Source organism: Eurosta solidaginis, chromosome 3 (assembly GCF_040869045.1).
Source record: "Eurosta solidaginis isolate ZX-2024a chromosome 3, ASM4086904v1, whole genome shotgun sequence".
Classification (NCBI taxonomy): Eukaryota; Metazoa; Arthropoda; class Insecta; order Diptera; family Tephritidae; genus Eurosta; species Eurosta solidaginis.
Window position 1 is genome coordinate 269,477,330 of NC_090321.1, and position 13,588 is coordinate 269,490,917.

The following is a 13,588-nucleotide window of genomic DNA, read 5'->3' on the forward strand; positions in this document are numbered from 1 at the left end:
ATCGGTTTTATTAGAAATTATATCGTTGCTGAGAAATGATTCTCTTTTGTTGTTGTTGTAGCGATAAGGACACTCCCTGAAGGCCTTGGGGAGTGTTATCGATGCTGATGGTCCTTGGCCGGATGCAGATCCGGTAAGTTCCGGTAACAAGCACCATCAAGGTACTAGCTCGACGATCTCGGGAATGATTAAGTATGACCATGTGAATCAAGGCCATACCGCCCTCCCACCCCCCAGATCCATGAGGAACTTGGGGTCGCCAGGGTCTCGGCTGTTGTAGAAACAGGATTCGCCACGGGTAGGTGAGGTTGACAATTGAGTTAAAGAAGCTATATATTGCGCTGACAACCCCTTGAAAGGGTTGCGCTACACAACCCCTTGAATTAAACAATGATTCTCTAAGTAGATATAGCTACATCATCGTTATTTTATGTGATATCACAAAGCACCTTCATGCTGTCCAAGTAAGCTTCTCCTATCAGGGCAGCTACTGCTTAACCTAACCTAGAGTTACTACTCTATTGGTTTCGTATTCCGTGTATAGCTGAAAACAGTATTAATAAACTATAAAGGTCTCAGCTATAGTTTTTCTGAAAACGTGTCACCCTGTGTTTTAGTTTCAGCAATATTCATATATATGTACTGTAAATTTAGTAGCACGCCGCTTTTACAAAATCATTAAAAAATCATATTAAAACCACACTCTTCAGAATTGCAGATGTGAGAATTATGCATGTTAGAGAATAGAAAATTGTTATTAATGCATTTTTAGCTTTACGGCTTACATTATTATACTAATTAAAAATTTTTCATTCTAAACATGTGTGCGTGACAATAAATGAATGGCGTCTTATAAAGCGGGAGTATGATTTAGCTTTCTGATGTCATTTCAATTCAATGGTTTTAGCACTTTCTCACATTAATGTAAGTCAATTCAAAAAAAATATTTACTTATACCTGATGATCATCAGCATGATCATCAATTGTACTGATATAAGTTACGTGTATTTAGTTCATTGTGTTTATATACAAATCTGACAGCTGAGCTTCACTTTACTGTTGGAATTATAGTTGTTTTGAAATAAAATTAACAGCTGAAATGTAGCATTCATCAATTCTTCACAGCCAAAACGCACCTGCATTTTAAATCAAACAAATCGTTATAAATATGAGTTCAATATGCATACAGTAGCGGGTGGAAAAAGTGCAACAGATTTTGTGTGCAAATAATGAGTGTTTATTTGGTATTAATAATTAGTATAAATATCTGTTTTTGTTCGGTAAATTTTTAGAACCTTTGGGTATATTTAATTTTTGCGGTTTCGGCAAAAAAACTAATAAACAGTCAAAATTTGCAACCAAGATAATTCTGAAACTCAGTGCAATTTATTCATTGACCACTGTAGATCATACTAAAGAACGATGAAATATAAAGTTCTTTTTTTACCAACTATACTACACCGCACTATGGTTGATTCAGAGGAGCTTTTAGTCAAGAGGAAAAACTTACATAGTCATTTCAACAGAAGAAAAATTGTTGCTCTCAAGTTAACAATATTCTGTAAAAATGACAGATTCTTAATCAGTTTAATTGATTTCTCTGTTAGAAGAACTGGTTTCATTAATCACTTAAACAGCAAACAACTGACTAATTTTAAAAAAAAACTTACGCTCACAGTTTGTTTTTATGGCTATCGTGCAACAAAAATTTCGGTTATATCAACAGATACTGTTATATTCTAATAGTATTCATTGTTATATTTAGGGTAACATTGTTAGGCCAGAGCTAAGCGTGATGTGATGGCAGCGTGCTACGCCGACCAAACCGAACTGGGTTCACGCTTCGGGAAGAGCAACATCAAAATATTAGAAAACAGTTGTTTCATTTAGAAGAAAGTTTTTCTAAGCGGGGTCTCGCACCGGCAGTCATTCGGTAAACACTCCGAGTGTATATTTGCCATGAAAAGCTTCTCAGTGAAAACTCATCTGCCTTGTAGATGCCGTCCTGTCCCGCCAATGCAAATTGGAGAGAAGCTTGGCCTAAAATGTGTGTGTGTATTTGTAGCTTCGGGCAGCAAAAGGAAGTGGTAACATTAGGCTGAAGGCACGAAATCTGCTTTCAAGAGGGGCCGTGAGACAGGCCAGCCGCATAGATTTGACAAGTGGGTATAAAGTTGAAAGACAACTAACGGGGTAGCAAATACTTCGAAAGCTGAAAACACGGACAAGAACAGCTGCCATTCGCCAACACCAGATGTGGAAGTAGATTATAAGCGAAAAGTAGGTAACTTCAATGTAAAGTAAAGTGACTATGTCGACTGAACAGTTCGTTGTTGAGGGAAACCTCACCTTAAAAATTCTAGTCAAACTTCAACGCGGACGAAAGACAATATGTTGACGAGTCCACGTCGGAGAGCAATCTGAGGATACCACTGATATTGATTTTCATTCTAGTTTCTGGACTCCCTAGGTGCGTTGGCTGTTAACTAAAAGTATCGATTCGGTTTTTCTCTGATTGATATACGAGCCCGCTGACTGCGCAAATCGAAAATTTTTATTGAATAATATTTACCAACCTCAAAATGCCTTCCATGTGTACTAACAACATTAAAGCTAATAATAATAACTTAATGCAGTATCGGGATGATTCAGCATAAGTCAGTAAAGCAAAAAGTGGAGGAAAATAGAAGGCCACAATTGGTGCTACCATCTCAATAACTAGGGTACTTTGGCAGAGGAGGGTATGAACAGTGAGGCAGAACCTTCAGTACGTGAGTAAATTTCAAGAAAATACTGACATACATTGATTTACTTCTGAACCATCCATATGAACCTCCTTGAAGATTAAGGTCGAGCTTTCCCTTTCAATTTGTGGTAAACTGGTTTCTCTTTCTTGCTACAAATTAGTGAGCCTACATGTTCCATGTAAACTCCGAACGGCATTGCTCTCAGAGATAAATTTGTTGAGAAGCTTTTCGTGGCACTTGCGTAGGAATTATTTTATTAGCCGTTGTCTTCGAATCGATACATCTGTTGCCAAAGGCATCTTGAAAACCATACGATCCACCATTTTAGCAAAGTTAGATTAACACGTTATAATTAAATGTGTGATGGAACCTCACTTCATACTCCTGTGTAGTCTATAATTATTATTGGCCAGTCAACAACCTTGTTTTAGTACTTTACTCTTACGATAACTGAATAATTTGTTTGATGGAAAACTGTGTTTGCTATAATTATTGCTTCACGCGATGAAAATATTAATTATCTTATACGACTTTATATCCTGTACATATTGAAGTACATTAGGGTATTTAACAAAAAAACTTTTATATTTCCTATTAAAAGGTCGAACTTGATATGTACTTCGTAAAATTAAATCAATTAGTTTATATCCGTCAATTAAAACTAGCCAGGCAACCTAGACTGCCTTAGCTTACAGGTGTATGCCGACGACATTGATGTCATTGGCCTGAATACCCGCAGCGTATGTTCTGCTTAGTCCAAACTGGAAAAAGAAGGGGAAAAGGTGGGTTTGATGGTGAATAAGGACAAAACGAAGTACGAACGCCCCTGTTGGCAGTCATCGATATAGTAAAAGGTCAATTTGATTTAGGAACCAGCGGAAGATAGAGAACTTTACTCTTCAATTGCCTACCTAGTCCAAAGTAGCATTTATTGGCAAGAGTGTTTCTTTGGTGGAGTTTAGAGCTGATGTTGATATTTGTGTTGGATGTGTGATGCTTTCCCAAATAAACAAGGTCTATTATTATTTAAAAATTATGGATGTCAACAGTGACTTGGTTATCAAAGCGCAAATGTCCTGACTTTATGCTTGATGACAGCGGGTATTTCGTTTTGTCCTTACTCACCATCAAACCCATATTTTTACCTTCTTTTTCGCGGTAGCGTTTACACGCTCTTCCTGTTACTCGCGCTATTAACGAAGCCCTGTAGGCAGCGTCTTTTATTCGGTTGCAAGACAAAATTTTTCATCTTATCAGCCTTTTTTCTGTGGTCGTCGGCATCTAATTGTTTCCTCGGAGGCGGTACGAAGTCCTTTGGAGATATGCTTCCACTGTACCTGTATTGTGTAGGCTCGACTTGTGCTCTCAGAGAGCAGACGTGAGAATCGAGTTGCGAAACCATTGGCAGTATGTTGCGATTGCATCCTTTCAAAGTTTAGCCCTCCTTGTGTTTTTTGTTTCTTGGTTTTAGACGTTTCATCTTTCTAATGATGATTATATTGTAAGAGTCCTCTGATCGGTTTCCTTATTTGTTGGGGATAGGTATAAGGGTTTCAGTATATACGTAAGCATCTGGTGTACTGGGGGTAGACTTAGTAAGTGTGAGTTTTAAAATGTACACTTTTTATTTTTATATAATTTGTGTGAAAGAAAAGTGTATATTTCAAAACTAACACTTACTGAATACTGCCCCTGTATGCTGTGGGTTAGTCGTTAAGAGCTTTTTGAACCTTAAAAAATTACATATCATGTTTAAAACGCCTGCCTTGTTTGACGAATGCTCTATTTCCTAATTTTACTAAAATCACCCTTTCCTCAGAATTTTGGTTTTTTGTAAGTTTTGTTTTAGTATGGAGACCAAGCCAGCCTAATATATACACGTTCACTGAAAGAAAAAACTTCCTGGGAATAATTTTTCGCCACTGGTTTTTCTTCTTTAAAAGAATCAACATTTTTCTGAAAACAAGAAAACCTTTCTTTTGTGTATTGAAACTTTTTTCGTTTGAAAAAAAAAAAAAACACGGATTTTGAGGAAATAGTTTCTCTGTCGAAATATCATATAGGTCTTCCATGTTCTGGTTTTGAAAAAAGTATTTTTTTTGAGTGTACTTAGTGTGTACAAATAATAGTGTGTTAATCATATATTACTTACTCTCTGCTTACGCTCGGTTGCCTACGCATATTCACCACCACATAAATATCCTTCCTACCGTTTTCTAAATAATTAATTTGCTACGAAATATGTTTATAGAATAAATAATGTACGTATGTAGGTAAATATTTGATTCCAAGTTCAATATTATTACAATATTCCACCCACTCTTACTCCTTCAAAATTCACAACAACTGACCTTTCCTCTGGCGTTTCGATTGGTTCTTCAGGCATTGTTATTGCATCATTTATGTCTGCTGTTGTTTCTTGTATGGGACTTGCCCCTAAATCTATGCTTGTCATACCTTCAAGCATGGCCATAGTTTTATTGTTATTGTAATTTTATGTAATTTCTTTTTATCTATGCTTGTGTGGGTCCTTAATGAAATTTAACACGCGTTGTAAGTATGAAAATAAGTACGTATGTATGTAAGCGGGGTAAAGTAAAGATGGCTCGTTCGGGCGTCACTTGGCTAATCACTAAATTTTAATTAATCACGCGCGATTATTAGATAGTCTATTCTTTCTTCTTAGCAGTATCTCTTTGGATATGGTTTTAAACACGGCGTTGTTGTGAGTTTTTTTTCGCTCTTTACTTTTGTTGGTGTTACTTAGTTGAATTTTTTATTTTTAAATGTCTGTTCTTTCTTTTCTGCTCTTTTTCACGTCCGATTTCTTTTACTCACAGGCGTTACGTTTTATTTATTCTTGTATTTTACTTATTTTTGTATTTTCTGTTAGTTTTCTCTATGATTTTGTTTTTATGTGACTAGAACTTGAATCCCACACTTATTTTTTGCCTGCCTTTCATTCTTATTAAATGTAACTATTTTGTGTGTTTATATGACTTTATTTTTCTTATTAATTGCTTTGCTATTGATTGACACTTGTCTTGTACCTTTCGTACTTAGTTAAGTACAATTTTTGTTATTGATGCGCTTGTCAAACGCATTTTAGTATTTTGCGTAGGCTGTAAATTGAATGAAATATTGAAAGCAGAAAAAAAAAATGCACAATCTATGCTATAAAACTTTCCACGGCAGAATCTAGTTCTTTACAAGTATTTGTATATGTGTGTTGTTGTTTGTATAAGTACGAAAAATCAATGCTAAAATATTCTCAAAAGGGTAGTTACGAATTTCGAATTACAAAATGCTGGTGATCAATTTTGTATATAAATTTCTTAAGTTTTATTTCATTAATATTTCACTTCCTTTTGCGTAAAATGAAATTGAAAATTTCCACATTTACTTGTTGTTTGTATCACTTTTCTTGACGCAAATCGCGAATTCACTTTTATTTTTGTCTATTTTGAAAAACGATTATTTTTGGAAAACAATTTTGTGTTACCTACTACGCAGTCTTTTGGGTAGATTTTGTTTTTCCTAAATTACCTAATTGCTCGTGCTGCTCAATCTAGCAAATTCACAATTTTTTTTCAATTGGGTTTAGTTTTTCACAACAATTTTCCTATATAACAAATATGCTTGCTACATACAAAATATTCTCAGCCGTCGCTAAATTTAGTTCGCTTTAAATTTGCTTTTGTTTCTAAGAAAAGTACAAAATCGTTCAACGCGAAACATTTGTAAAAAAACGTCTGCATTCACCGAAAAGTTTTTCTTGACTAAGCACACAATACTCAGCAACCGATGAGTTAATGAGACGAAGTTTTCTAGCGCCGAAATTATCATTTATGTACTAAGTAAGCTTGAGGCAAATTGCCTGTGGCGCTCACCATACAAAAAAACTAAAAAAAAAACAAGTAAAGGTGTCTAAGTTCAGGGTAACCGAATATTATATACTCAGCGTGAGCTTCAATTGTACATTTCATTTCGGATAAATTACTTTTCTACATAACACGTAGCACCGCCCGTTTAAAAAAAATGTCTTTCCATTTCCTCTTACAATAAAACTCGATAAGTGAAATATTATTGATTCAAAACAATTTTTTGCTAAGTTATAGCTTATTATTATAGTCTACGACCCTTTTAAACTTGTTTTATATCTAAGTTAAAAATAAAAAAAAAAGTTGCCGTGGTCTTTAACCGATCCCGTCCATTTTTACTAGAAATATTTTCTGCTATAAGGAAAATTTGTGTACCCAATTGTATTACGATCCGTTAATTTTTCTTTGAGTTAGGGCTCCCGAAACATAGAAAATTGTTTAGTCGTAAAAGGGGCGGTGCCACACCCACTTTCAAAAATTTTAGAGTTTTCCAATTTAATGTTATAATTCAATTTAGAAAGCAAAATTCTATTGATACAAAGCTCTTTTTTGCAAAGATATAGCTTATTTTATTCCTCCACGACCCTTTTAAAAATATTTTATATAAAAGTGGGCGTGATCCTTAACCGATTTCGTTAATTTTTCTTCAAAGCATTTCTTATAGTAAAGGCAACCTCTCTGCCGAATTTTGTTACGATAGGTTCAACGATTTTTGATTTATGATTAATAATATTTGTAAAATTGATTTTATCATAAGTGGGCGGTGCCACGCCCATTTAAAAAAATTTTTCCAAATTTTTATCAAGAGTCTCAATATCAGTCCACATGTCAAATTTAACATTCTGGGTGTATTATTTACTAAATTATCAGGTTTTTTGTGTTTTCCAAAATTGTATATATGTATAAAGTGGGCGCGGTTATCATCCGATTTCACTCATTTTCAATACCAATCTATTCTGGAACCAGATAAGCTTGGTGAAGATATCTCAATATTTACTCAAGTTATCGTGCTAACGGACGGACGGACGGACATGGCTCAATCAAATTTTTTTTCGATACTGATGATTTTGATATACGGCAGTCTATACCTATCTCGATTCCTTTACACCTGTACAACCAACCGTTATACAACCAAAGTTAATATACTCTGTGTGCAAAGCACGCTGAGTATAAAAAACAAAGCAAATATTGAGCAAAGCCGAAAGCAAATACATACGTATGTATGAGAAGCTACAAAGAAGAGCAGGCACACGCGCAATCCAGAGCAAAATGGGGCGCTGATTTGTAAGGCTGAGAAGCGTAAAATAGCGTAAACAACAAACAACCAGTAGAGCAGTGAGGCAAACAAAGTGTTGGGGCAGTGAAAGCAGCGGCGCAGCCAGAGAACGAATGCAATTAGAGCAGCAAAGCGCGTGCTACATGAAATGTGTAACATCGTAACATTCTGTGTTAAAAGATTACAAGTTGCTGAGACTATATAGCTGTAATAAGTATAACAGTGGCTGCTACAAATGAAAGCTGAAGCAGAGTGAACAGCAGCAGAGTCGGCAGCGATTTGAATGCCGGTGTTAATATGTGTTGTTGTTGTATTATTTTGTTGTTGTTGTTGCTTATATCGGTATTCGGTATCGATATGTGTGTTAGCTGGCTATCGCTCCGCTCAGTAGCGTACGTGTTGTATGGGTTACAAATATCCTTGTGAGGTCATACCAAATACTAAACATACACGGCGTATGAGCAACTTTTTTTTAAATTAATTGAAGTGCTGATGAAAATTTTAAAATTTATGAATGCTTAAATTTGATTGCTTACACACATAAACTGTTGAATAAGCTTAGAAACAATTTTGTTTTTTTTTTGTTTTTTTGTAGACAACCTGCGTTTTGGCCTTCTTTGTAGTAAGAAAGCCTACAGTATTTTTTTGGAATTTTTTCAGAAGAAATTTATGTCTCAAGCTATAAAATAGTGATTTCGTAAGGAACCATTATACTTATATGAAAGAAAAAGCACTTCCTAAATCACGGAACCTTAGGCATTAAGAGCAATATTCTTTAATAAAAGTTCGATTGTACGTAAATAGGAAGGGGAGGGGGCGGTAAATATCCAACGCCCTTCTGGCAGAGAACGGAGTTATTTTATAATATAGGTCCTGGTTTTTGATAGGGATTTTCAGTTTGGTCGTAAACAAACTTCTGGTAGCACTACGAACGCATTCAGTCGGTGTGAGATCCTCATGGACCGCCCATTTAAACCTAGCCTAACCTTTCCTATAAAAACGTTCTTTATTCACAAACATTTGTTTATGATCTTTGATTTAAGCGTCTGTTCATATATTATACTCGTAAACTTAATGAGTTTGAAATGTATTTACAATAATTTATCTTATTATTATTTATTTTACGATACTGAACTTTGTTTGGACCTGAAGGAACTTAAGAGATGTCGACCAGCACTAGAACATAAAACCGTGACAAACAGATGTTGCACCCGTTACAATTTTTAAATGAAAATAAATCAAAAAGCGCTAAGAAAATATAGCCCTTAAATGCGTGGGAACATTCTTTATAAGTCTTAGTTGCTTCGTCTGTATCTCATTCGCTCCTTATCGTAATTGAATCTCTCTCTTTAGAGACATGCGCACAAGTATATGCTTTGTCTCACGAAGAGCTTGCCTTTATTTAATGTAGTACCTCATATTTGGCATTTTCGATAAAAGCGTTATTTTGGGAGAACCGTTTTTTGATACACAACGGGCCTTTCCAGCCGGTTCACCAATCTTTAATTAAAATGTCATTGTGTTTCAATGTTGCTGACAATTATGTTGTAATTAGTGCTATCCATGTTATGGACAATTGTGTCTGTGGCCAATATTTTGGTTTTGGAAAAACAAAATACTTGGCGTGATTTACCCCCAAGGAATTAAGGCCGAGTTTCTCTTCCATAATGGGTCGTGGTCCTACGGACCTAAATATTTTATGTCGCAGTAGGCGACGCACGCTTCATCACGCATCACACCACGGCGACTGCCGCCGTTTACTGGTATCCAAATCTCGAAATTTCCTAATCTCTCATTCTGAAAAGGTTAACATTCAACTGAATATCATATCACAGGGACTTTGATATTGCAATTAAGGTTAACTGTGTGGGTGAGGTGCGTAACTTGTAGACGAGTAACTTCCTATCTAAAATCAAGACGGAAGTTGATATTGTTAATTTAGGAGCCCTTATTCTTGCCAAGTTTATATATGAATTATCATCGAAGGTGTCTAAATGCAAACCTAGGAAACATGCTGTTTCAATTAGCTTGGGCCAAATGGATGTTGTTGTTGGATAAATTTTTTTACCGCGCACGTGGAGAAATGATTACAAGGCGGAAGAGGTCATGACCTAAAGATGATCTGAATATGATATTAAATGTATGCCCTCTTGAGAAAATGTGCAGTTATGAACTGGTGTACTTCTGGTACATTTGGAACTAATGTTCGGCGGCCGCCGTGGTGTGGTGGTGGCATGCTCCGCCTACCACACCGCGAGTCCATTATTCAATTTCCGCGCAAACTAACATCCAAATTCAGAAAGAAGTTTTTTCAATTAAAAAAAAAAATCTAATTCTATATTTCTGCCATGAAAAGCTTATCAGTGAAAACTCATCTGCCTTGTAAATGCTGCTCGGAGTCGGCATAAAGGATACGGGTCCCGTTCCGGCCAATTTGTAGGAAAAATAAAAAGGAACACAACGCGAATTTGAAGAAAAGCTCGGCCTCTTGTTCGGAGGTATATCGCGCCTTGTATTTTATGTTTTCATCAATATGAATGTGGTTTATTGCTGCGTATGAAGATATTGTACATTGTAGTGTTAATATATAGAATGTTAACAAAGTGTTAAGATCACGCCACCCGATCAGTGTTGTTCGATTTTTCTTTAATTAAACGGTTTTATGAGGCTTGACTTGACAGTCTAGATGGTTCGCTGGCCGGCACGAATTTTGTAATGCGAATTTAAGCAATTTCCCGATAAACTACAAGCTTGAAACTTGGAATATAGTTCGGAACCCGATAACAATGCAATAATAAGAAGAAAAAAACTCCGATAGATGGCGCATGGATCGAAATAGTATTTGTGGTCCGATTTGGTTCATATTTGGCACATTACATACATACATACATGACACATACATGAATAGAAACCGACCTATAAAAAAAACGCCACTAGGTGGCGCAAGCATCGAAGAAATCGTATTTTTGGTCCGATTTGGTCCATATTTGGAACACATAATACATACATGAATAGAAAGCAACCTATGATGTCCGATTTGGCTAATATTTGGAACAAATACTACATACAGCCCGGTATAAGTGACATCAAAATATTTTAGAGTTCGAGGAGGAACAAGCATACGGTGCGCAGAGTCGAGTAAAGTCTTTGGAAGGATTATATATTGAGGACTTAGATTGTAACTAATTGTCAGGAAAGAGTCCTTGTAATAATGAGTCACTAAATGAACTAAATAGAATGAGAAATAATAGGCAATTAAGACTAAACTCTTGAAAATAAAATAACTAAAAAAAAAAAATTTAAGTTAAGCGGTTTTATTGAAAATAATACTTACATGATGTAATAATAATACTAAAAGCTAGAAAATAATTAGGTAGGTCCTAGGGCTAGTCATCACATTCCTCATCAATCTAGGGCATTGATCAGACAATTAAATAAAAGCGTTGGACGCATCAAATTTCTATTGATAGTCATAAGTAAGACCAACTGAACCTTAACAACGCTTTTATTTAATTGTCTGATCAACGCTCTAGATTGGTGAGGAGTGTGATGACTAGTACCTAGGACTTGCCTTATTATTTTCTAGCCTTTAGTATTATTATTACTTCATGTAGGTATTGTTTTCAATAAAACCGTTTAACTTAAAACATTTTTTTAAATTATTTTTAAATGTTTTCTTAGTTCAATCGATGCTTTTAGAAAACTCAGTCCCGAAACCCTTTCTTCTGTTGTGGCGATTATCATCGTATTTCACAGGCACACCTCATCAAATGGAATTTTTCCAACATTTACAATCCCCACAAGGCATAATCACAACAATTTGTAGAAATCCCGACAGAATACTGTTCAAACTGCCCAAAATAAAGACAAGTGAATAGCTACAAAGCAAAATCCCAACAACTCTGAATCTCGGCAAGAAACAATCAAGACATAAGTATTTTTTGCAAAATATCTTAAAACCAAAGAGAAGATGTGGAATCTGTTTTAAGAAACAGTCTGAGGTTTCCGGGATCTTTAGTGGTAGGAAACACTCAAACAATTTTGTCTGGAGGCAGGGGCAAAACCCGTACAAATCTTTGTCTATAGTTCGTTCGTAATATTTATCTCTTTCTTTAATTAATTAACTCGTCAGTGCACAAAGGACTATTAGAGTTTTTAGTGGAAATTTTTTAATTAATATAGACAGTGAAATAATATTAGTTATCATGTTTAAATAAATAGTTAATTAACAAATCCTTACTTTTACTATTGAAAAGCTCCTACAGTCGTTACGATTCTTCTGCATATACAGGGTGCTGTGCGGACACATTTGTCGTACACTGTATCTAGAATTATACGAAGTCATTAATATCAGTACTGTAATTTGGATCTTATCTAATTCTACCTGTTACGTACAGATTTTTAATTAATTTATTTTAACTGTCAGATTGTCATTAAAATTTGCACCTACATGCATAAGTACATGTATCAAAAAATTACTTAATAACCAAATAAAAGTTGATCTTGTTTATGCATATACGAACATTGATTTTAAGAGAAGATACAAGTTTAACAGGCATTTTTAGCCTGCGAGCATAACGAGGAGTTCCAAATCAAAACGCAATAAGTACACTCCTAATATTTTTTTTGATTTAGATGCAGTTTAACTTTACTTTTAAAATCATTGCAATACACTTTATGAGAAGTGAAAAAACAGAAAATTAAGCCATTCTGGAACATTCGAGAAATTATTATTAAATTTTATAGTAAAACGCAACAATTTTGTTAAACGCTTTCACGGAAATGTACTTTAATCCCATTCTAATTCATTTATTGAATTTATTGAATTCTATATTGACGATAATGCCATTTACAATGAAAGTTGATTTACCTTGATTGATTATTAAATTATTGGTATTGTACAACGAAAAAAGGGAAATTGATTATGGATGGTCCGCCTCTCTACCGCGCAAGGGTTTGGTTATATTTTGGGGACTAGTGCAGCGCAAGTGCTACTTCTAGTTGATTGATAAGGAAAATTGCAACTTGCGGTTTGTGGATAGATACTTCCTTTGGTTTTCCTTTTGTTGAATGTGGTGGAGGTAATGCTGAAAATGATTGCTCCGAGTTTTGTAACCTGATGAAAATGGTAGATGCTTGTAGATGATATACTTAAAACGGATCCGGTTGTTTGATCGATGTAGGTTGTTCGCAGAAGTAAAAGCTAGGTAGCGAGTTGACGCATCGCACTCGTATTTATAAGAAAGGAATTGTCGATGGAAGGCAACTCACGCATATTACGACTGGAAGTATTGGATGGCAACTATAGTCTACTTTACAGTCAGGGTTGTATGAACGCAAGTCATATAACAAGTGAGGTAAACGTAAGTCACCGGAGAAGTGATCGCAAGTCACAGGTGGGATTTGGTGACAAAAAGTCAATTAGGGACAGGAATATCATTTGCTATTTAAGTGAGCACAACTCACTTAAACAAAATTTCATACATTCTTTAAATTTCTTGAATTGTAAATTTTGTTATGTGGCAACTATTAGCAATTTTAACATCGCTATGCTGATATGCTGCTAGTAAAGCGACAAGAACGACAGTAAGCCATTTACACACATACATAGAAGACAACGAAGAATATTTCATACACATATTTGAAGGAAAGAGATTATTTCACCTACACAAATGTAGTCAGCA

The 13,588-nt window shown here is 35.2% G+C and overlaps 1 protein-coding gene across 14 annotated transcripts in view; it reads right to left on the reverse strand.

Moving 5' to 3' along the window:
* The window catches only part of Gdap2 (ganglioside induced differentiation associated protein 2), a 184,686-nt gene that overhangs the window by 36,748 nt on the left and 134,350 nt on the right, over nt 1-13,588 (reverse strand). The window contains exons 1-2 of one of the 14 annotated variants that reach the window (XM_067776454.1): nt 6,398-6,538; nt 5,099-5,869 (exon numbers count right to left, since the gene is read on the reverse strand). The exons of 11 other annotated variants lie outside the window; for them this stretch is intronic. In XM_067776454.1, coding sequence (XP_067632555.1) covers nt 5,099-5,220 — 122 coding nt within the window. In that variant the 5' untranslated portion in view covers nt 5,221-5,869; nt 6,398-6,538. Of the gene's footprint in view, nt 1-5,098; nt 6,539-13,588 lie in introns of those variants that run through there. 2 more of the 14 variants (XM_067776453.1, XM_067776452.1) reach the window with 2 other exon arrangements.